The 22,181-nt window shown below is 36.8% G+C and overlaps 1 protein-coding gene across 6 annotated transcripts in view; it reads right to left on the bottom strand.

Moving 5' to 3' along the window:
• Nucleotides 1-13,891: 13,891 nt before the first annotated feature.
• The window catches only part of LOC110553555 (contactin-6), a 365,089-nt gene continuing 356,799 nt past the window's right edge, over nucleotides 13,892-22,181 (bottom strand). For all 6 annotated transcript variants that reach the window (XM_060383868.1, XM_060383867.1, XM_060383866.1 and 3 more), the window contains 3 exons: nucleotides 17,823-17,935; nucleotides 16,740-16,908; nucleotides 13,892-15,858 (listed from right to left, as the gene is read on the bottom strand). In XM_060383868.1, the coding sequence (XP_060239851.1) occupies nucleotides 15,758-15,858; nucleotides 16,740-16,908; nucleotides 17,823-17,935 (383 nt within the window). In that variant the 3' untranslated portion in view covers nucleotides 13,892-15,757. The remainder of the gene's footprint in view (nucleotides 15,859-16,739; nucleotides 16,909-17,822; nucleotides 17,936-22,181) is intronic.

Raw genomic sequence — 22,181 nt, 5'->3', positions numbered from 1 at the left:
AAAAAAATAAAAATAAAAAATAAATAAATAAAAAATAAAAGCACCTCTCACTTCTTTAGAAGCGCTTTGGAAAGGAAGAAGTCAAAGTATGGCTGTTTGCAGACAATATAATAGGATATGTAAGAGACCCCCAAATTCTACAGCTGATAAACTCCTTTAGCCAAGTAGCTGGGTACAAAAAAGAAAAAAAAAAAAAAAAAAAAAAGAAAATCAGTAGCCATCCTATATACAAACAATTAAAGGTCTGCAACACCATTCACAACAGCAATAAATAATATAAAATTTCTTAGTGTAACTCTAACCAAGCAAGTGAAAAACCTGTTTGACAAACACCTCAAACCTATGAAGAAAGAAACTGAAGAAGATAACAGAAAATGGAAAAATCTCCCATGCTCATAGATGAGAAATATTAACATTGTAAGAAAAAATGGCCATCTTACATAAGGCAATCTATAGATTTAAAGCAATTCCCATCAAAATGCCAACACACTTCTTTACAGACCTGGAAAGAACAATTCATGACTCCATATGAACAAATAAAAACAAACAAACAAACAAGCAACAAAAAACAGAATTGCTAAAACAATCCTGTGCAATACAAAACCTTCTGGAGAAATCACCATCACTGATTTCAAGTGGTATTACAAAGCAATAGTAATAAAAACTGCATGGTATTGGCACAAAAGCAAACAAGTAGATCATTGGAATAGAATCAAAGACCCAGAAGTAAATCCACACACTTAGGGATACCTGATTTTTAACAAAGAATCCCTACAATGGAAAAAAAAAAGCCTCTTCAACAAATGGTGCTGGTCCAGAAGGATGTTTGCATGTAGAAGAGTGCAGATAGATCTATATTTATCATCCTGCAGAAGCTTCAAGTCCAAGTGGATCAAAGATGTCAACATAAAACTGGATACATTAAATGTGGAGAATAGCCTTGAACTCATTGATACAGGACAAAACTTTCTGAACAGAACTCAAATTCTTCAGGCACCAAAATCAACAATTAATAAATAGAACCTCATAAAACTGAAAAAGCTTCTGAAAGGCAAAGAAAACTGTCAGTAGGACAAAATGACAGCCTACAGATTGGGAAAAGATCTTTACCAACCCTACATCTGACAGAGGGCTAATGTCCAAAATATATAAAGAACTCAAGAAATTATACACCAACAAACCAAATAACCCAGCTAAAAAAAAGAAAAACTGTTGCCTTCATTTGGACCTCTTTCATCTAGCTGGGCTGCCTTATCTGGGCCCAGTAGAGAAGGATGCACTTAGTCCTGTTGCAACTTCAGGTGCCAGGGTAGGTTGATACCCCTTGGGGGAGCTCACCTTCCCTGAGAATGAGAGAAAAGAATGAGAGGTGGTAGAGCATGAGGTTAGTCCTGGAGGAGAGGAGAGTGGGGCTGGAATCAGACTGTAAAGTCATTAGATAGATAGATAGATAGATAGATAGATAGATAGATAGATAGATAGAGGGATAGATAGATAAATAGGTAGATATATAGACAGACAGATAGACAGATAGATAGAAAGAGATACATAGATAGAAAGATAGACAGTCTATAGATAGATAGATAGATAGATAGATAGATAGATAGATAGATAGATAGATGGGAATAAAAGGAACAACAAGATAGTACCCTTTGCAGAGAACCCAGGTTCAATTTTCTTTTTTTTTCTATTTTGTTTTTTATTTATATCTTTATTAATTAGAGTTTATTCACTTTGTTTCTCACCTGTAGCTCCCTCCTCCCTTGCCAATTTCACCCTCCCTCCCTCTTCTCCACCCATGCCCCTCCCTCAGTCCACTGATAGGGGAGGTCTTCCTCCCCTTCCTTCTGATCCTAGTCTATCAGGCCTCATCAGGAGTGGCTGCATTGTCCTCTTCTGTGACCTGGTAAAGATGCTCTCCCCTCAGGGGAGGTGATCAAAGAACAGGTCAATCATGTCATGTCAGCAGCAGTCCCTGTTCCCATTACTATGTAACCCACTTGGACACTGAACTGTCATGGGCTACATCTTAGCAGGGGTTCTAGGTTATATCAATGAATGGTCCTTGGTTGGAATATCAGTCTCAGAAAGACCCCTGTGCCCAGAAATTTTGGTTCTGTTGCTCTCCTTGTGTAGCTCCTCTCCTCACCATGTCTTACTCACTTCTTTCATAAGATTCCCTGAACTCTGCCCAACGTTTGGCTAAAAGTTTCAGCATCCGCATTGATACCCTGCAGGGTAGAGACTTTCAGAGGCCCTCTGCGGTAGGCTCCTAGCTTATTCTCTGTTTTTATCATCTTCTGATGTCCATCCTCTTTGCTTTTCTGAATGATGATTGAAGATATTCAGAGTCCTCCTTCTTGATAAGTTTCTTTAGGTGTAGAGATTCAAGTGACAACACATGGTGGAAAGGATGTGGAGAAAGGGGAACCTTCCTCCATTGCTGGTGAAATGTAAACTTGCACAACCACTTTGGAAATTAATCTTGCGCTTTCTCAGACAATTAGCAATAGTGCTACCTCAAGATTCAGCTGTACCACTCCTAGGCATATATCCAAAAGATGCTCAAGTATAAAATAATGACATTTGCTTAACCATGTTTGTAGCAGCATTTTTTTTAATAGACAGAAGCTGTTAACAGCACAGATGCCCCTCAGTTGAGGAATGAATACCGAAATTATGGTACATCTGCACAAAAGAATATTACTCAGCAATTCCAAACAAGGAAATCTTGAAATTTGCAGGCAAATGGTGGGAACTAGAAAAGATCATCCTGAGTGAGCTATCCCAGAAGCAGAAAGACATACAGGCCACCTCCCTCATCTCCTCCCAATCCCTCCTTCCCTCCCTCTTCTCCTCCTATGTGCCTCCCCTGGTCCCCCGATAAGGGAGGACCTCCTCCAGTTCTATTTAACCCTAGCCTATCAGGTCTCATCAGGACTGGTTGCCTTCCTCTGTGGACAAGCAAGTGTACACCCAGTAGGAGGAGATGATCAGAGAGCTTGCCACTCAGTTCATACCAGAGAAAGTCCCTCCTCCCAAGAAATCTAGGCCCAGGAGTCTTTTCTGAGACTGGTACTCCAACCAAGGTCCATACATGGAGATAACCTAGAACCCCTGAACAGATGTAGTCCATAGCAGCCCAGTATTCAAGTAGATTCCCTAGTAAGGAGAACAGAGACTGTTTCTGACATGAACTCAAAGGCTGGCTCTTTGATCACCTCCCACTAATTGGGGAAGCAGCCTTACCAGGCCACAGAGGAAGACAATGCAGCTAGTCCTGATGAGTCCTGATAGGCTAGGGTCAGATGGAAGGGGAGGAGGACCTCCCCTATCAGTGGTCTTGGAGAAGGGCATGGGTGGAGATGAGGGAGGGAGGGTGAAATTGGGAGGGGTCAAAGGAGGGTGCCACAGCTGGGATACAAAGTGAATACACTGTAATTAATATAAAAATTAAAATTAAAAAAGAATGGAAAAAAATAAAAATTATGTTAAAGCTGAGGTGATCTGCATAAGATTAAATCCCAGTGTCTACCCTAGCAGAGGTTGGTAGTCAATGACAAGTAATGTTTCTCTGGATATATTCAACCTAAGGCAGGGCACGAATGATGGATTTCATGTACCAATGACAGGTATCTTACAAGAGAGACAGCCTAAGACAGGCACAATCTTCTGCTCCATAGCTCTTAAGTCATGGTCAGTTTTTTTTGTTGTTGTTGTTTGTTTTTTGTTTTGTTTTGTTATTTTTTTTTAAAGCTAGACCTGTTGGGAGTTGTTGTTGTAGCACCTGCTTTGATAGTTAAATCTCAGCGGAAAGTTTGTGTTCACCAGGCCTTCACTGGAGTCAGGGAAGAATTTCCAAGTCTATCTCCTTTTGTTTATGACAGCAGGTAAGATAGTTTGTCAGAATCACACCTCTTGTTTCACCTCCTTGTGAATTTAGCTCATTGTGCTGAGGTGCTTTTACTCTGGCTTAAAAACAGGTGTTAAAACAGGAAAAAAAAAACAGGAATAAAGCCAGGTGTCTAGTCTCTACTAGAGCTTCTCTGAAAGGTCCCATGTGTTGTGTGTTAGTTTATAAATTTTAATACTCACTCCTGACTCAAGAACCATTTGACTTTGCTGGCAGGCTCCGGCATATTAATATCTTAACTCATTTGCACAGTATAAAATAAAGTGTTAGTTTCTGATTCTATTATACTTTTTAGTTTTTATATATTTAAATAAAATATATCACTTAGTCTTGTACAAAATGAACAGGTGTGGAGAATACACTGGCTAGGTGATATCCATTACAACATGCATTTACTTTGTGATGATATTATACCTATTTATTTTGCCACTTTTAAGAAATGTAATATTTTATTACTCTTAGTTCTTATGTATACCTAGATCTCTTGAACTTTTTTCTCCTGTAAAACTGAAATTTAGGTCTTTTGATGAATTTCTCTTCAAGTCTAACTTCCTGCACTTCTATATACATCACAGTGCTTGCTAAGTACCATTATATTTAAATACCAAAGAACTAATAAAAATTTAAAAAAATAAAAAGAATGTTTCAGAGAGCAAAAATGTCTTGCAAATTCTTTGAAGATTTTCTGGTATGAAATCAAAATTTGCAGATTCAACATGTGAATGAGATCATGCAATGTTGGAAAAGTTCTGCAGGCTTTTGCTTTTCCATTTCATTGCAATGGGCACAATTCTCTTTATTTACATTTCTGAAGAAAGTTCCACTGAGAATACTATAGCTACTTGTTTGTTAAGCATCTTATAAGTAACAAAGCAAAAGGAGTTTATAACTTAGATAAAGTCGGCATGGTAATTTCAACTTGTTTTGTGAGTGAAGACTGAGCAGCATTTTGAGGAAAAGCTTCTTACTATGAAATAAAAATACCCACTTATACTTTGCATTTCTCTAACAAACTAGCATGTGATACAGAAGACACATTTGAGATGCATGGAGTGATGCGGGTCTCTGGAATCACCATTGAGGTCAAGAGTCCACTGTACCAATTAATAGAAAGGCTGAGGTCACCTAAAAAGTGGAGGTCACCTTAGATTTAATGTCTGTGTTGTGTTCCTTTCACATTTGAACCCAGCCCTCATTAATGGAGACATAATATCCAAGGAGGTTTTGAACACCTTCTTCTCTTTGGAGTGTCCTTACCTAGTAAAGACTTGATAAAACAATGGTTCCTTAAAAGAAACTCGAGTCATAGCTTTCTCTTTGGATATCTTAGCAATCAGCAAATCTTGACTTATACTCTCAGCACCAATTCTTGCCGTCAACCACATCCAGCCATCAATATGTCCAAGAAAATGCCTAGAATGATTATTTTTCCTCTTCCTGAAAGTCTGTTTACCACAGAAGTCAGACTGGCTTCTTAAAATATAACCTTTAAAGTTCAAATCCATCTTTCTTTCAGGGATTGCAAAGTCCAGGGTGTTCAGTCACCTTTGAATCCATGTTCCGGTCCTGTTGTCTAATCCCTGACACATACACTCTTTTCAGTATATTTAAGACACACCAGAAATCTTCAGAGAATTTGCAATTTTTTTCCTCTCTGAAATACTCTTTTTTTAATTTTTATTAGTTCTTTGAGAAATCTGTACTGTATATTTTGATCATAGTTAGACCCTGTCCCAACTCTTTCAAGATCCACTCACCGTTCCCAACACAACTATCTATATGTTTTCTTTTTTTCTTTAAAATACCATCAGGTCTATTTGCAGCTGCTTCTACATTCTTGAATATGTGGGCTTTGTGGTCAGCCCCAAAGGGCTTCACCCCTTCGGGAAACTGAGGACTCCTTTTCCCTCATCTTTCAATTGCTGGTAACCTCTTAGCTAAGAGTGAGTTTTGTACCTGCATCACCTCTCCGTGCTAAGATTTTGTCTGGCTTGAACTGGCTCAGATCTTGTGCATATTGTCACAACTGCCAACAGGAAATTTCTATGTCTAAATGCCCTGCTATGTTCAGGAAACAGTTTCTTCGTAGTCCTCCACCACCAAAGACTTACACTCTTCCCCCTCCTTTTTCATACTGATCTCTTAACAGTCACTAATTAAACTTTCTCCTATTATAGGACTAATTACTTTGCCTATTTCATCTCTTTGAAAGACTAATTTCTCCAACAGGAAAGTTCTACCTCCCTACCAAACGAATCTTGTCTTGCTCGCTATAGAAACGCTTTTTTCCCCCATGAACACTTTTATCACAGGTTGTTATACTTTGTGAAGGAGGAGAAAGCTGATTGGTTGGTTTTCTGCTCCCATATTTAGTGTCATGTCTCTCCTCACTTATTTGTTTGTTTGTTTGTTTATTATTGTCTAGAGCAAGCTAGAGCAACATCTACAGTGACAGCAAAGAAGCAATGTTTAATAACTTGGTGAATTATAGGTGTGTATCTATTCCACGAAAATCCCTGATTCTTCTGACCCCAGTATGAGTAGAAGATAGATTTTAAAGGATAAATTTGTTATAATTACAGCTTCATGTCCTCATTTTGCATAAGTATTCCATTTTCTTACATTAAGTAGTCACAGTTCGTGAGAACTAGAATGAAGAGCTTATGGAAATGAATAAAAAGCAAAGCACACTGAAAAAATGACAATATGATTAAACTATCAACAACTGGCAAAAACACTAGGAATGGATATAAATTAACGTGACTGCAGAAAGAAACTATTCTGACAGTTTCATTGGAGAGTCAGTGCTACACTTTAGCAAAAAAAAAAAATGATACAAAGAGACTATGAAACCATCAGCTCCTCTTTTAATTTTTTTCAATTTTATAAGTTTTATTTTTTATTATTAATTACACTTTTTTCACTTTGTATCCCCCCATAAACCCCTCCATCCTCCCTTCCCAATCCCACCCTCCCACTCCCTTCTTCACGCATGCCCCTCCCCAAGTCCACTGATAGGGGAGGTACTCCTCTCCTTCCTTCTAACCTCAATCTATCAGATCTCATCAGGAGTGGCTGCATTGACATTTTCTGTGGCCTGGTAAGGCTGCTCCCCACTCAGGGGGAGGTGATCAAAGAGCAGGCCAATCAGATTATGTCAGAGGCAGTCCCTCTTCCCATTACTATGTAACCCACTTGGACACTAAACTGCCATGGGTTACATATGTGCAGGGGTTCTAATTTATCTCCATGAATAGTCCTTGGTTGGAGTATGAGTCTCTGGGAAGACCCCTGTGTTCAAATTTCTGGTTCTGTTGCTCCCCTTGTGGAGTTCCTGTCCTCTACAGATGATGGAGAGGCTGTGGAGAAAGGGAACCCTCTTCCACTGCTGTTGGGAATGTAAACTTGTACAACCATTCTGGAAATCAATCTGGTGCTTTCTCAGACAATTAGGAATAGAGCTTCCTCAAGATCCAGCCATACCACTCTTAAGCATATATCCAAAAGAGGCTCAAGTACACAGTAAGGACATTTGCTTAACCATGTTTGTAGCAGCTTTATTTGTAATAGCCAGAAGCTGGAAACAGCCCAGATGCCCCTCAACTGAAGAATGGATGCAGAAATTGTGGTACATCTACACAATGGAGTATTACTCTGCAATGAAAAATAAGGAAATTATGAAATTTGCAGGTAAATGGTGGGACCTGGAAAGGATCATCTTGAGTGAGCTGTCCCAGAAGCAGAAAGACACACACAGTATATACTCACTCATATAGACATGTAATATAGGATAAACCTACTAAAATCTGTACATCTAAAGAAACTAATCAAGAGAGAGGACCCTGACTAAAATGCTCAATCCACATTCCGAAATGTAAAGAGGAAGGACATCAGAAGAAGAAAACAGGAAACAAGCTAGAAACCCACCACGGAGGGCCTCTGAAAGCCTCTACCCTGAAGACTATCAAAGCAGATGCTGAGACTTATGGCCAACCGTTGGGCAGTGTGCATGGAATCTTAATTTTTAACTTTGCAAAGTTGATGTTTTTCAGAATGTATTTTGTGCATCCCTTTGAGCAGTCTTCCACTGCCTGTATTTTAAAGATGTGCCATTCTCATTTTATACATGGAGAATATGGATGAAGATGAGAATAAATAAACATCTTGATAAAGTAATACAGTCTTGATTCAGAAGCCAATTGCCTATAAGCCACGGCACTATGTTATACTGTAGACAATACAACAAATGATAAGGGTCAAATTAAAATAGAACATACAAGCTTGAAGGTGAAAATAAAGAAAGTAAGACATTGTCTCTAAGGGGAAGCTACTCATTAGGTTACTAAATTAGTACAAGGAAGAAAGGCAGACCAGAATAATGTAAGGAAAGATAGATTCACCTAAAATCTTACAAGTAAATATTGGAATTATTCTACCCTTCAAATAAAAAGAAAATGTTGGAATCTCATCTGCTTGGGACCAACCTTCAACTTGGTCTGTATGTTTGTTTATACTGTAATGCCCAAGAACCATGTCTTCAAAATTTTCAGAAAATTAATTATGTGCTTTCAATTATTGGAAATAAAGCTGATTGACTCTCACAGTGAAATACAAGGAAGCTGCACTTAAATTCGGGAAGTCAGAGCTCTGTGTTACACAGAGCAATCTTACTAAAGGAGCAGATAGTTGGTTTGGTTGGTTGGGTTAGTACTTAAGCATGACATGTTCCTAACATTTCATTTTCATTTATAGTTAAGCACTTGTACTTTATTTAACTTGGTTGCAAGGCGAACAATTATCCTTAGATGCTGGAATGATCCATACATGTGCATGACACCACACCTGTTGCTTCACGACTTGATTTTAAAATTATGATATTCTTATTTCAAATAAATTCATAATTTTAGTGTTTTGCCCATTTATATTTTTTTTCAAGGTAAGGTGAAGAATTTCTCCATTCATAGTAGTTTCAATTAGATTTCATTCTTTGAATTCCAGAAATTTTAAAACAACTAAATTACATTTTATGTCAGGCATGTGGCATGCTTGTTATCCTAACACTTAGGATGCTGAAACAGGAGGATCATAAGTTCAAGTTCAGCCTAGGGTATGCAGCAAACATGAGGTCAGTTTGTGTGTCACGTACAGTGTTCCTGTACTATAAGGCTAAGAGAGAAGAGAAATAACATTGTCTTTAGTTTTACCTTCTTTGGCTATTGCCTGATTTTAAATATTAGTTCCAAACCTAGCCCAAAATAAGTAGAGATTTGTTCTTGCATTTGAGATTCACTATTCAAAACCTCTGAAGGCTTCACTTTCTAAAGAACTTAGAATTTGAAAATAGCTACTGGAGTTTTCAAATACAAATAGTATGATAATTTAGATGCCATCTCTTATTTTTAAACAGATATGGAAATGATCTGATTGAGAAGGCTGGTATTCAATTATGTTTTCATATCAACAAACAGACTGAAATTAAACTGCAAAAATTTGCTATGGTAGATCTTATAACTATTGCACTTAAGGTAATAAAATTGCCTAATGTAATTATTGTAACTATCTAAAAAGCTTGAGAATACTCGAAGCTTGATATGAGCATATACACCAATCATTTTGGCAGAAAAATTTGTTGCTGTGAAATTTACTTCATGAGCTAAAAACTCAATCATAAATAGAGATTACTTCAAGTTTGAATTAAAATTGCTTAGTCTATGCAGGCTATTAAGAATTCACCTAAAATTTCAGTTTCTCCAAATTATTACCTTTCAAAATTCCCAATTACTATTTTCCCCAGCATACGGCCTCAGACATTAATGCATGTGTATCTAAAGTAGCAGAGCAAAAAGTCAATATACTTCTGGGAAAACTCACCATAATAAAAATTATTAGATGTTGGTCACTTTGGTTTGCCTGTGGTATATATGTAAGATTAGAGTATCACAACAGCGTTATGCAGCCATGACCATTCAGGCCTTTACAGCCATTGAAGCAGGACAGTCTCCCCAAGCATGGTTGGCTACCATAAAAAGCCAAAATGTTACAATCAGGATGCGAGGCTAAGCACTGCACTCAGGGTCAGCTGCTTTGGACCCAGAGAAGAGCATGTCTGATTGCATGCGGGTTGATGCCCCAGGTCTCGCCTCTGAGAAAAAGGTATCAAAGGTATCGGTCGGGTCTGATGCTCTTTGGGTGGATGACACCTAAATGAACATCAGTACAAAGTCCCAATTTATTTCTAATATCAGAGATCAGACCTCTACTCTTGCCTGATGCGTCCAAAACAAAAAGGGGGAACTGTAGAGAGCTGCATAATGCCGCGCCTGAAAGATGGAGCTGGTTTCTGCCTTCCACCTTCCCGATGGTGAGTGCTCTCTGTCACAAACAACTCCACATTTGGCTAAGGCTGAGGATCTGGCTTGCTTCCATGTATGTGGACCTATCTGCATTGCCCACGTGGCAGGCTGAGGTTGGCTACCCAGAGGCTATTTAAAGTGGGCTGGCTTTCCCCAGGGTCCGAGGATTGTTCAAGGTTCCTGAATAAACTGCATTGAAAAAAAAATTATTAGAATTTATGTTGAATTCTTCATCTTCAAAGTAACTTATATTAATTATCACTTGCTGATAATACCACCCTACCCAACACAGTATTTAGTTCCAACAATAACACATCGAACCTGCAAATATTTCAGACCAGTGCACACTCTGATTGGCATGTGGGGCAGAGCACTTTGACATCAGAATATCTTTTCTCTCTTCTGGAGCAGCAGTATGCATATAACCCTCGTTCTGAGTTTTCATATTTACTCTTCTCAGAGCTTTACTCTGAACAGAATACACATTTTCAAAGATACATCAAACTCAATTTATTTTATTTTTATTAATTTTTACATTAATTACATTTTATTTGCTTTGTATCCCAGCTGTAGCCCCCTCCCTCATTACCTCATAATCACACCCTACCTCCCTCATTTCCTCCCATGTTCCTCTCTAGGTTCATTGATAGGGAGGTCCTCCTTCCCTTACGTCTCACCCTAGCTTATCAGGTCTCATCAGGACTGGCTGCGATGTCCTCCTCTGTAGCCCGGCAAGGCTGCTCCTCCCTCGGTGGAGGAGTGTGTCAAAGAGTCAGCTACTGAGTTCATGTCAGAGACAGTCCCTGTTCCTCTTACTAGGGTACCCCACTTGTATACTGAGCTGCCATGGGCTACATTTTTGCATGGGTTTTAGGTTATATCCATGAATGGACCTTGGTTGGAATATCAGTCCAAGAAAAGACTCCTGTGCCCAATATTTTGGTTTTATTGCTCTCCTTGTGGAGCTCCTGTTCTTTCCAGGTCTTACTAACTCCCCCTTCTTTCATATGGTTCCCTGAATATGGCCCAAAGTTTGGTTATGAGACTCAGCATCTGCTTTGATGCCCTGCTAAGTAGAGTCTTTCATAGGCCCTCTGTGATAGGCTTCTCCTTCTTCCAATATTCATCCCATTTGTCTTTCTAACTGAGGATTGATCATCTTAACCAGGGTCCTCCTTCTCGATTTTAACGCACATGCTTTGAAAAGTTGTAAAATAACATTGCTAACATTTCCTGAGACACTTCAATATTCCCAGAATCCGGTTTGTCTTAATTTTTCTAAGTATATCTGTTTGTCCACCAAAATCTAGAGCTAAGATTATCTCTGTACCTCAGACCTAGCAAAGTACTTCTCTTTCTAAAGCCAGCTAAGGGACAACAAACTGTCTAAATGGTTGGCTGAATGAACCATTCCAAACAGTACATATATCTTTGAATCACCATTTTATCTCCTGGAATTATAGCAAACGCTATTCACGGTAGGGACATTCCAAACAACGGTGATGTCCCTTAGGGGTAGAACACTTGCCTAAGTCCAAGGTCCTGGGCTGCACTCTCAGAACAATAAACAACAACAACAAATAAAAACTGGGCATACTCTGCAGAATGACTGAGTCATGAAATTCATCTGCCTTTAAAAAAATAGGAAAAACTCATTTTTCCTTTCAGTAATTATTATTTTGTAAACTATGAAGGCAATTCAACAACCACAATATAAAACATCTTCAAAATGTAAACCAAGGGCGGCTATAAATTGTCATGTGGTGACAATTTTTTGAGAAAATAAAAGTAACAGGACAGCCACCCCCTTTAATTCCAGCACTCCACAGGAAGAGGCAAGCAAATGTCTGTGTGGTTAAGGCCAATCTAATCCACATAGTGAGTTCTGGGACACCCAGGTCTATGCAGAGAGAGACTGTCTCAAAAGAAAAAAGAAAGAAAGAAAGAAAGAAAGAAAGAAAGAAAGAAGAAAGAAAGAAAGGAAGGAAGGAAGAAAGGAAGGCAGGAAGAAAGGAAAAGGTAAGAAGGAAGAAAGGAAGGAAAGGTATCAGAATATTCACATTGTATTTTGATTGTTTATGATTTTAATTATAGTAAGTGCTGATATAAAGGCTCGGCCATTTTTTTTAATACTCCTGGCTGGGCTAGTCGATACAAATAGTAACTATAGGCACCTCAGTACTGTGGTGATGGAGGGGTTAACATAGTTATAAACTCATTCCGGGTCAATAACTGACAAATTCTTTATTATGTGAAGTTAAATAAACAAACACATTTTTTATTTTATGATTTTACTTCAGGGCACCTTTTATTACCAAAACACTTCTATAAATACTCCAACACATCAGTCCATGAGGTCCTGGGGGATGGGTCTGATTATCTAAGATGATTTTCTAATTTGAAAAAAAAACATACACAGATAACTTAATGTGTCATGAAACATCAATGCAATCATTGCAGATACAGGGAAACACGTGAGCACGTGAGCACACATCATGAACTCCTGGATTGTACAAGGCTATCAAACAGTACTTCTTGGTAGAAACGGCCACACTGTGTGCCCTAAATTGTCTGTTTTCTCTGAGGCCTTATATTGCAACATTTCACTTTATACATGAATTGATTTGAACATTTAACTACTTCCCTGCAGAAGTACATACCATTAGAGTACAATTAATCAATGTTAGCAAAAGGATAACTTCCTGACTCAATTGTATGAGTGAACTCAGCTTGGTTCTTTGATTCTTGAGTATTTGGTTTGGTTAAGAATTTAATATGCCGAACTTATATTTAATGTGTGTGTGTGTGTGCATGTTTGTATGTGTGTGAGAGAGAGAGAATGAAAGAAAGAGAGGGAGAGAAAGAAAGACAGAGAGAGAAAGAGGAGAAAGTGATGAGAGCAGCAAAAAGTGACCATGTAAGTAGCTGGTGGAGTGACAAGTGAGGTTGAAGGAGGCAAATACAAATAAAGTATAGTAACACATGAGTATACGATGTTATAATGAAACTCATATTGCATGCTCACCAAAACAATACCAATATTAAAATAAATATAACATAGAAATATTGGGTTTTTCATAGTAGTTTGGATCCTGAATGAAATAAAATTTATGTCATTGAATGTTCAATTTCGATAATTTTCCCACCTATGAACAATGTACAGTAATCTCCCAAACACAACATCAAGGATTTTATGTTTATTATGACCTATAAGCATTACAATTTTTATTACATTTATGTATTTTGTCTATGTTTTCAGGCATGTGTATAGTGCATGTATGAAGGTTAGAGTACAATCTAGGGGGCTGTATTCTTTTTACCATTTAGATCCTGGCGATTACGTCAGGGTTGGCAACAATTGCCTCTACTTGCTGAGTCATGTTTTATAATCTTTATATTAGCAGAATGAAGCTAAAGAGTGTCTCTTCTTTCACTAGAGCAGACCTTTGAACTAAGCCAAAAAGCATGTTACTTATGATGGATTCAAAATTATATTCTAAAATTGAAAATCACCATCCAAGAATAGATAGATAGCACAAACTGGACTCAATGAATTTATATATATATATATATATATATATATATATATATATATATATATATATATACATATACAAGGCTGCAAAGTATATTTAATTCTCAACCTCCATTTGGAAGAAAGCCTTCAATTTTGTCTCTAGAGATAAATGCTCAGACGAGATGCTAGAGATGTGTCTCAGATAGGCACCTTTTAACAGTATGCCAAACAGTACTTGCTGTTACTAGTTGTGCTCCATTGAAAGCACAGCCAGCTCTTGTTGCACTGGGCTTGTTACTGGAGGGATGTTATCCTATTCAAGGAAGGAGCAATTTCTATAGAAGGTTATTGCTCACGTGCTGAAAAGATTCTCAAGTGTTTTAGAATGATCATGAGAACAGGAAGTAGTGGTGTCTTCAGAAGAACAGCGTTAGTTGGCCATGACAGAACCATCATACAAGAACTCAGTAGCTGACTTTGACTGCACGTACAAAACCTGAATGAGATGGAAGCCAGCCAAATTCCCACCATGGATGGCAGAGAGGCTCTTGATTCCAGCCGCTAGCTGAAGAACTATGGGCAATGGATGCGACTGTGGGAGTAACAGTAAGTTTCCTTCAGGGATGTGGTCCCAGATTGGCTACCCATGCCTCAGTAAATTTTTCTGTTACCTGTGCATAAATGAGCAGTGCTAAATGACCTCCATGGTATTAAGGAAAAAAGGAGAGCAACACATGAATTCAGGAAGAAAAAGTGGTGGCGCCTTTTAGGGGAAAGAATTGGAGAGGAGGAAATTAGGATCAATCTGATCAAAACACTATATGCATATATGAAATTTTCAATGAAAGAACATAGATATGTATGCATATTCCAGTTTTGATGAATTCATGATTTGTGGACTATGAGAAAAGTTAGTTCTTTAATTGAAACCTTGAGCAATGTGAAAAGAGCAAATCTAGTACCCCAGAACAAAAACCAGTGGAGCAAGCCTTTAGTGGATGAAATGGAATGGTTCGAACAAGGGCATCCACCTTGTGTTTCTCTGCAGGCTTTGCTTCTGGAGCATATTGGATTGCTGGCTACTGATGAAACTGATGAACTCTAGAGCAGAGTTAGCCCACGAAATCTTACAAGATTGTTATTTTCCCATTCAACATTTTATATATATATATAAATTTCAGAGAGGTTTGATTAAATAACCAAATTGTAGAAAATTGGATCAAATAAATATTTTTCCAGATTTTTTTTATTATTATTGTGTAAAAGTAAGACCATGCGGAGAACTATTAGTTTATAAGAAGCACCTGGTATTTCTTCACAAGACTTGAATTTAGGGAAATATGTGTTATTTTCAATGGGTGTTCATTTCTTTTCATTTTTTCCCTTGTCTAAAACTCCCCACTCTTTGCTTTTCTTACCTAACTTTCTAAAAGCTGAGAAGAGAAAATCGGCATGCATGCTGTCATATTTTCAAGTACAAATATTTCTTCCAACTGGATTCATAAATTGCAGCACCAGGATTTGGAAAATCTGATATCTGGGAGACTCCCAACTATAAACAAATGATTGTATTTTGTTTCAAATGGGGCTAAGGGCTATAAATAGCAAAGTATATTGCCTGGAGCACATAAAATGGACATGAATTTACACCTGTCTCATATCTATAATCGTTATTGAAGTGGTTGTTTATATTCTTCACATAAGTCACCTGAAATACACAGCAGTTTTATATCATCAGATTAATGTGTTACCTTCAAATGTGTAATGATGTGTGGACATTAAAATTCAAAGTGTTTCAAAGTGTTTAAAACTGTTTTATTAATGTACCACAGATATTTACAAGATCTTAGTAATATACATTTTTTTTTCTTTTCAAACAAGTCTGTATTAAGAATATGTCTTGTGACGGAGGCTGGGGAATGTATTTACAGAATGATTTGCTTTCAGAAAATTCCCAAAGATCCATGGATTGATTCATCGTGAAAGTGGTTGAATAGCAAAACAGTAAAAAATTCCAACCATTGACAGGAACTGGGAACTGGGCTTTAAGATCTGAACTCCTGTGGAACTCAAACCTGGAAAATACAAACATCAAATAATGATCTCAAGTGAAGTAAAACTGTTTACTGGATTATTTCCACCAGACAGAAAATACACAGTCATGTTTTTTTTTTTCTAATAACATTTTACTACATTAAATTTAATCTTAAGAACAACTCCTTTCATAAAAAAAAGAACAACTTCTTCCATCATAAGATGCCATCTCAAATATAAAAAATAAAAATGCTTAAGTTGGTAAAGAATACTTGAAAGTGTATTAGAACTGGCCAAAATTTGATTACTGATAACATCTATTTAGAAGCTTCATGCAGGTGAGTGCATGATGCTTTTAAAGGAAAAACAGTATTACTGCATAACTCTGGGATTGGCCTGTTTGGAAAATGATTAAGAAGGCTTCAGCTCAGTCTAAATGCTATGGCTGATTAGCGGTGTATACCACCAACAGAGAAACAACAGCATAGATATACATGCTTCAATTTCATTGCTCCTGCTTTGAAACCTTTGCTCAATTGTGGGGAAAAAAGGTAAAAACAACAAAAAACTCTCAAATGAATCTAAATTTTGTCCCAGAGTAATGAATCATGAAATTATTCCTTATTTTTCTTTTCTCCTTTCTTCCTTCATTTCTTTCTTTCTTGTATCTATTTTTATTTCTACTTTTTTAAGCTTTCAAATGAGGAAATAGAAAATTATAAAAATGCAGGCCTATTGTTAAATGTGACAGTTGATTTAAGAAAACCTGCCTTGTCACCTCTGGCTCACAGTTGAAAATGGAAACATGGTCCTTTTTAGTTTCTCACTCATCATTTACATAACAATTAGATATTCCCTTGGAACTTTTGTGCTGCAGCTGCCTAGATTAGAAGTCTATGCCAGAAACAGCAACTCAACTCACTGGACATTTTTGGAATTCTTATTTGCTCACTGCTGCTTCCATCTCCACCGTCACTGACCGTTCTTATTTCGATCAAATAGTCTTCTTCAAATGGAACCAGAAGCTCAGCTGATGTGTTATTTGTTTCCAAAACATGTGTTTTACTCTGTCGGTTTTGCCTATAGAGGATCTGCATGAAAGGAGAAGTCAAGTTAAGATGGAGCTGAGGTTTGTTGATGCTGTTATGAAAGATAAGGAGTATGTGTATAGCAATGCTCTCACTTACAATGAGAGCACCATTACGGACAAGGTACGCCTTCCAAGCAAACCTCTAGGGGTGACTCATCATCATATCACATTTCTTTCTTTCTTATTTATTTTTAATTTATTTATTTATTTCACATCCTGCTCTTAGCCCCTCCCTCTTTTCCTTCCAGTTCCACTTTTCTACTCTTTTCCCGCTGTTCTGTCTCCCCTTCTCCTCAGAAAAGGTGAGGATTCATGTCCCTGATTGGGAGTAATTTATCTCAAGTGTGGAGTTTGTGTAGATTAACTCTAGGGCTTATTATGAAAAATCATTGTTCAGTTTGAACCCATTATAAATGTCTAAATATACATGTCTGCTTAGAGTTAGTTTACATTATCACTAGTGGAAATTGATTGTTCCAGGCACTCAGAGATGCTGTTGGTACTCAATGGTGTTCCTTTAAGATTCCTCTTGTACCATTAAGTGCCCATATCTACTGTATCCTAATTTCTAATACTCCATTTAAAGTAATACTTTGACATAAATCAGGTATCTCATCTACAAATCCAAAGAGCTGTTATTTCTTGACAGCAAGGACAATCACATGGAGAAAAATGATTTCATTCTGTAGGACTTGGATTTCTCATTTTTCATAACATATTGCTCCATATCCATTAATGGACCTAGAACACAGAACCATTATAATGAAGGAGTGACACTAGCAAGGGTATTTTCAAATACCGTTTTAAAAAACCCTAATATATTTATATGTGCAAATTTTATTTCCATTTGATTGAAACATTCCTGATTCCTTAACAACATAGTTAATATGATTAAGTAAAAAATGAAATACTTACTTTATAGCCCAGCACTTCAGACTCATTTTCCATAGTTTTTACATGCTCCCAGTTCAAGCATAATTTAGAATTTGACAGCTTCCAGGCAATGTTTGCTGGTGGTTGGCTTGGAGCTTTAAAATACAATAAAGGTACACATGGATATTAGTTAGTTAATAGTACAATGTAGCAAAATGAGGAAAATAAGTCTCCATCTTCAGCAAAAGAGAAGCAGAGATGGTTTATTGTTTATTTGAAATAACATCCTGAATCTAATCAGAGTGACCAAGTTTACTCAAATTCTGGTCACTTGAGAATGTCTTTGTGTAATACTTGTGAATCAATAATGGCTTGCTAAGTGTCCATTATTAATTTATTAATCATTGCAGTTGAGTTTGCTTACTTTATAATATAGAAAAAGATGTAGGGTCTGTTATATACTTTTGAAATTAGCTATTAATCAATGAAAATGTTAACTAAATCCAAGTTGGAAGCATTATATATATAGTCTGTATGTGTCTTTTCATATATATATATATATGAAATATATATATTCAAATAAATATATATTCTCAGTTCAATTAATATATATATATATGAAAAGACACATACAGACTGTGTTCATGTGTTCATACATAGTTCATTCCTAATTCTCATCTAATCTTTAATGCAATATTACTATTGTAACTGTAATTAAAACCAATTTAAGATACTTTAAGCAAAATGATATTATTATGTAATAAATATGATAATTTCTTAGAACCCTGTCAGTAAGTGGCAGAGCCTCAAGACAGAGTCAACGAATGAACACATTCGCTCTGTGCTTCGTGTTGCAGGGTCGTGTTGACTGACCAGCTTTCCATAGACTACCTCTTTTTCACTCAGTGTATGTGACAGAAATCACTACTGTGCATACAACCTAAAGTGTGAAACTTCCTCTAGATGGGTTAGCCCAGACTAAAAATTATAAAGGAAATCTGTTGGTTTGTCAATCACATGATTAGAGACCTTCATTGGACACATATTTATATTAGTTCAATCAAGGGTCACTCTGCACTGAAAAGAAAAATGTGTGCTTTATGTTATTAATAATGTTCTGGGAACCCAGAAATAGGTACAATCCTCACAAGTGCATTGATTACTTCAAATCATGTTTACTCGGAACCCAAACTGTCGTTCTCAGCCCTTTGAAATTAATGACGTCTTGGAGTGAAGGAGTAGTACATATGGAAAGGAGGTTGTAGAATTACCATTCTAAAATAACAGAGTTCAGCTTTAATGATTTACATATGGTACCCACGATGTGACTTGTTGACTAAGAAAGCACTTGTCTTAAAGTACACAGCTAACAAATAGCTGACTTAAAACAGAATCCTACAATCTTGGTTCCCATCCAGTGGATTCTCCATGACAATACATTGCTTCTCAAAGAGTCCACATGATTATTTTTTAAGAATGAAAAAAAAAATTAAGGACATATTTAAAAAAAAATGATCAGCTGGAAAGCTGAAGCAGAGAAACAACTGCCCAGCAAGATGCTTCTTTTCTGAATGTGCGGTGCTAAGTGAGCCTAGTATTTAACTCATTAGAGCAATGATGGAATCTTATGTGACTTCTCTGAGCATTTTGAATCAACTGCTCTTTAATGTCTTGTGTATCGCTACCATGTGCTCAAGATGCTGAAGCAGGGGCATTGCTAATGCCCCGAAGCCCACTCTTGATCATTTAACCTTGTTGCCAAAGTTGGCATGTGATAGCTAGAGAAGGGTTTACCTACTAGTATCAAGGGGTCCAATTATTATTTACTATAGTTTCATCTCGTTGAAAGATAGCTGGTCTTTTTAATGTAAACATAAACTTCTCATTCTATTATGTCCTTTGTCATATTAAGTATGCAGTGTGTAGTGTCATGGTTCACAGGTAATAAATGTGTGCAATGAATTCATTGTGCCTTCCTATGATCAAAGCCAAATTACCATGGTCAGACCTATAGCCATTGATGTGGACCAATATGACTAGTAGATCACTTCTTGACAAATTAAACTAACTTACAATTAAAATTCTAAAATAGGGCTAGAGAGATAGCTCAGAGATTAAGAACACTGGCTGTTCTTCCAAAGGTCCTGAGTTCAATTCCCAGCAACCACATGGTGGCTCACAACCATCAGTATGAGGTCTGATGCCTTTTTCTGGTGTGCTGTATAAATAATAAATATATATTTTAAAAAATCCTAAAATATATGTATTTAGCGCACACTTAACAATTATCAAATAATATTTTTATTTATGAAGGGCTCTGTCACAGCAGCACTGTTACAGCTATCTTCTCATAATTTATTCCAAAGGGAATTTTATAATCTCCTTTTCAGCTATAAAAGAGCTAATATAAAAATATTCACAAGATATCAGAAATTTGATATCTTCTAATATACTATTTGGATGCATTTCTTCCCAACAATGCATCAACACTAACAATATCATTCAATCAAGACAGGGCACATGTGAAATCAGCTCTTCAATTACAGCAGGTAGGTTTTTGTTATTGTTTTGCTGTCTTCAAATATTATTCATCTGTTGTTGTGGCTTTCGTCTGTTCAACTGTTTTAGTGTAAAAGGATTCCTTACAATACTGAGTCCACTGATGAAACAACAGGCAAGGAATCACGGAGCTGACTTTTACTACCTTAAAAGACATTCAGTTGTGACTTTGGTAATAACCTTGTCATTGATATGTATGCATTTGTTTCTTCAAAGCAGATTGCAAAGCATCCCATGGGCACACCTTAAGAAGAACTCCTTGTTATATATGACCGATTACATGGATTACTGGTAATGTTTGGCTTCTCTTCCTGTCTGGAGGGTAGAAAGACTCTGATTTTGAGGTTAAAGGACCAAAGTTATACGCAAGAACCCTAGTTTTATTATCTCTGAAATGAGAGTCATAATTCCTAGTTGATAAAATTCTTGGTTCATATGAAATACAATAGGAAGCTTACACTTTGCCAGAGTTTGTAGTAAAGTCTCAGTGGCCATTACTAGTCCTTTCCACTGTCCTGTTAGGACATAATCAGTTTTCAGTTTTGTTCAAAGTAGTTTGCCACTGATAATGTAATTAAAATATTTGCAAATGTCTTAAATATCATTATCATACATCCCTGTGTGCTCTTCATTTCACTGTGTATTTTTAATAGGAAGATGTAATGAAATGGTCTCAGCTAATTGACAGGGAGGTTATCAAGCATGGCTTATGGACATTTTTTCTTTGTTTTTTTATTCATTTAGAAACATAGGTATCAATGTCATCTATCTGGAACTAGAAAAACAAACAAAAAAAAAAAAAACCCAAAAACTTCTGAAAGCTCTTTTGAAGGCTATCACCTTAATATTCGCACAGTGATCAGTCCAGGATTGGTGTGGAGGATTAAAGCATACAGCAAATTTCTTTAATGAAATTAAAATTTCTGATAATTTAAGAAAGCCAAAGCACCGTCACATGTATCTCATGAAACACATTATGTTGTTTGTATTACGTTCATGAATAGTAAAATCAACAAACAAACACTTTCTCTACTATGTTTTAAATTTTGCAGGCAATGTCCAAAGACCAAAATCATGTTCTATTAATCAAGTGACAGAGCGGCATTAAACTAACCCTTCACAGCTCTAATAGTTTCCCTGTAATCAATTTTTCTGTGGATGGCATTTATATTCAGCTGTAGCTCACACTGTGAACCCAATTCAAAAACAATTTCTTATGTTACACTTCTAAGTAACAGCATGGGGTTGACATTTGGGCAAAAGAGAAAGAACATAAGTGCAAGATGAAATAAAAGCTTACTGTTTCCTTTATGTCTAAATATGGAATGATTGCATATTTACAGCAAGAAAGAATCCAGTACAGACTGCCAGTCAGCCAACGTCCATGTCCAAATTGAGCCAAAATTTGCAAACACTTACTGTTGCAGTGTCTGAGTATGATTTTCTACAACAGGCCCAGCGTTTTGTTTACACTTTTCTTTTCTGCTTGAAATACATGTAAATATGTTTTTTTTCTTTTCCTTATAAATCTAAGAAGCACCGAAGTGATGTCTGTGAGGATCACAGTGCACTTGCCATCGCTATCGTAGACATGCGCTATTTTTAGTAAGATGTGGTAGTTACAAATACATCATGCGTATCATTTGAAAATAACCATGGAGCCATAATCATCACCACTATACAAACAATAATAATGTACGTATGAAACTTTATATATGCCTAAACATGTAGAAGTGTGTAAACACATACATAGAAACCTGTTGACCTCTAATTCATAACACAATGCATGTTTATTCAAGTATGCATCCTGCTCCTTACTCTTTCTTACATGTATCTCAGCCT

This window comes from Meriones unguiculatus, chromosome 5, assembly GCF_030254825.1.
Source record: "Meriones unguiculatus strain TT.TT164.6M chromosome 5, Bangor_MerUng_6.1, whole genome shotgun sequence".
In the NCBI taxonomy this organism is placed as follows: domain Eukaryota; kingdom Metazoa; phylum Chordata; class Mammalia; order Rodentia; family Muridae; genus Meriones; species Meriones unguiculatus.
The sequence above is the reverse complement of the archived record's forward strand: the minus strand, read 5'-3'. Positions and strand labels throughout refer to the sequence as shown.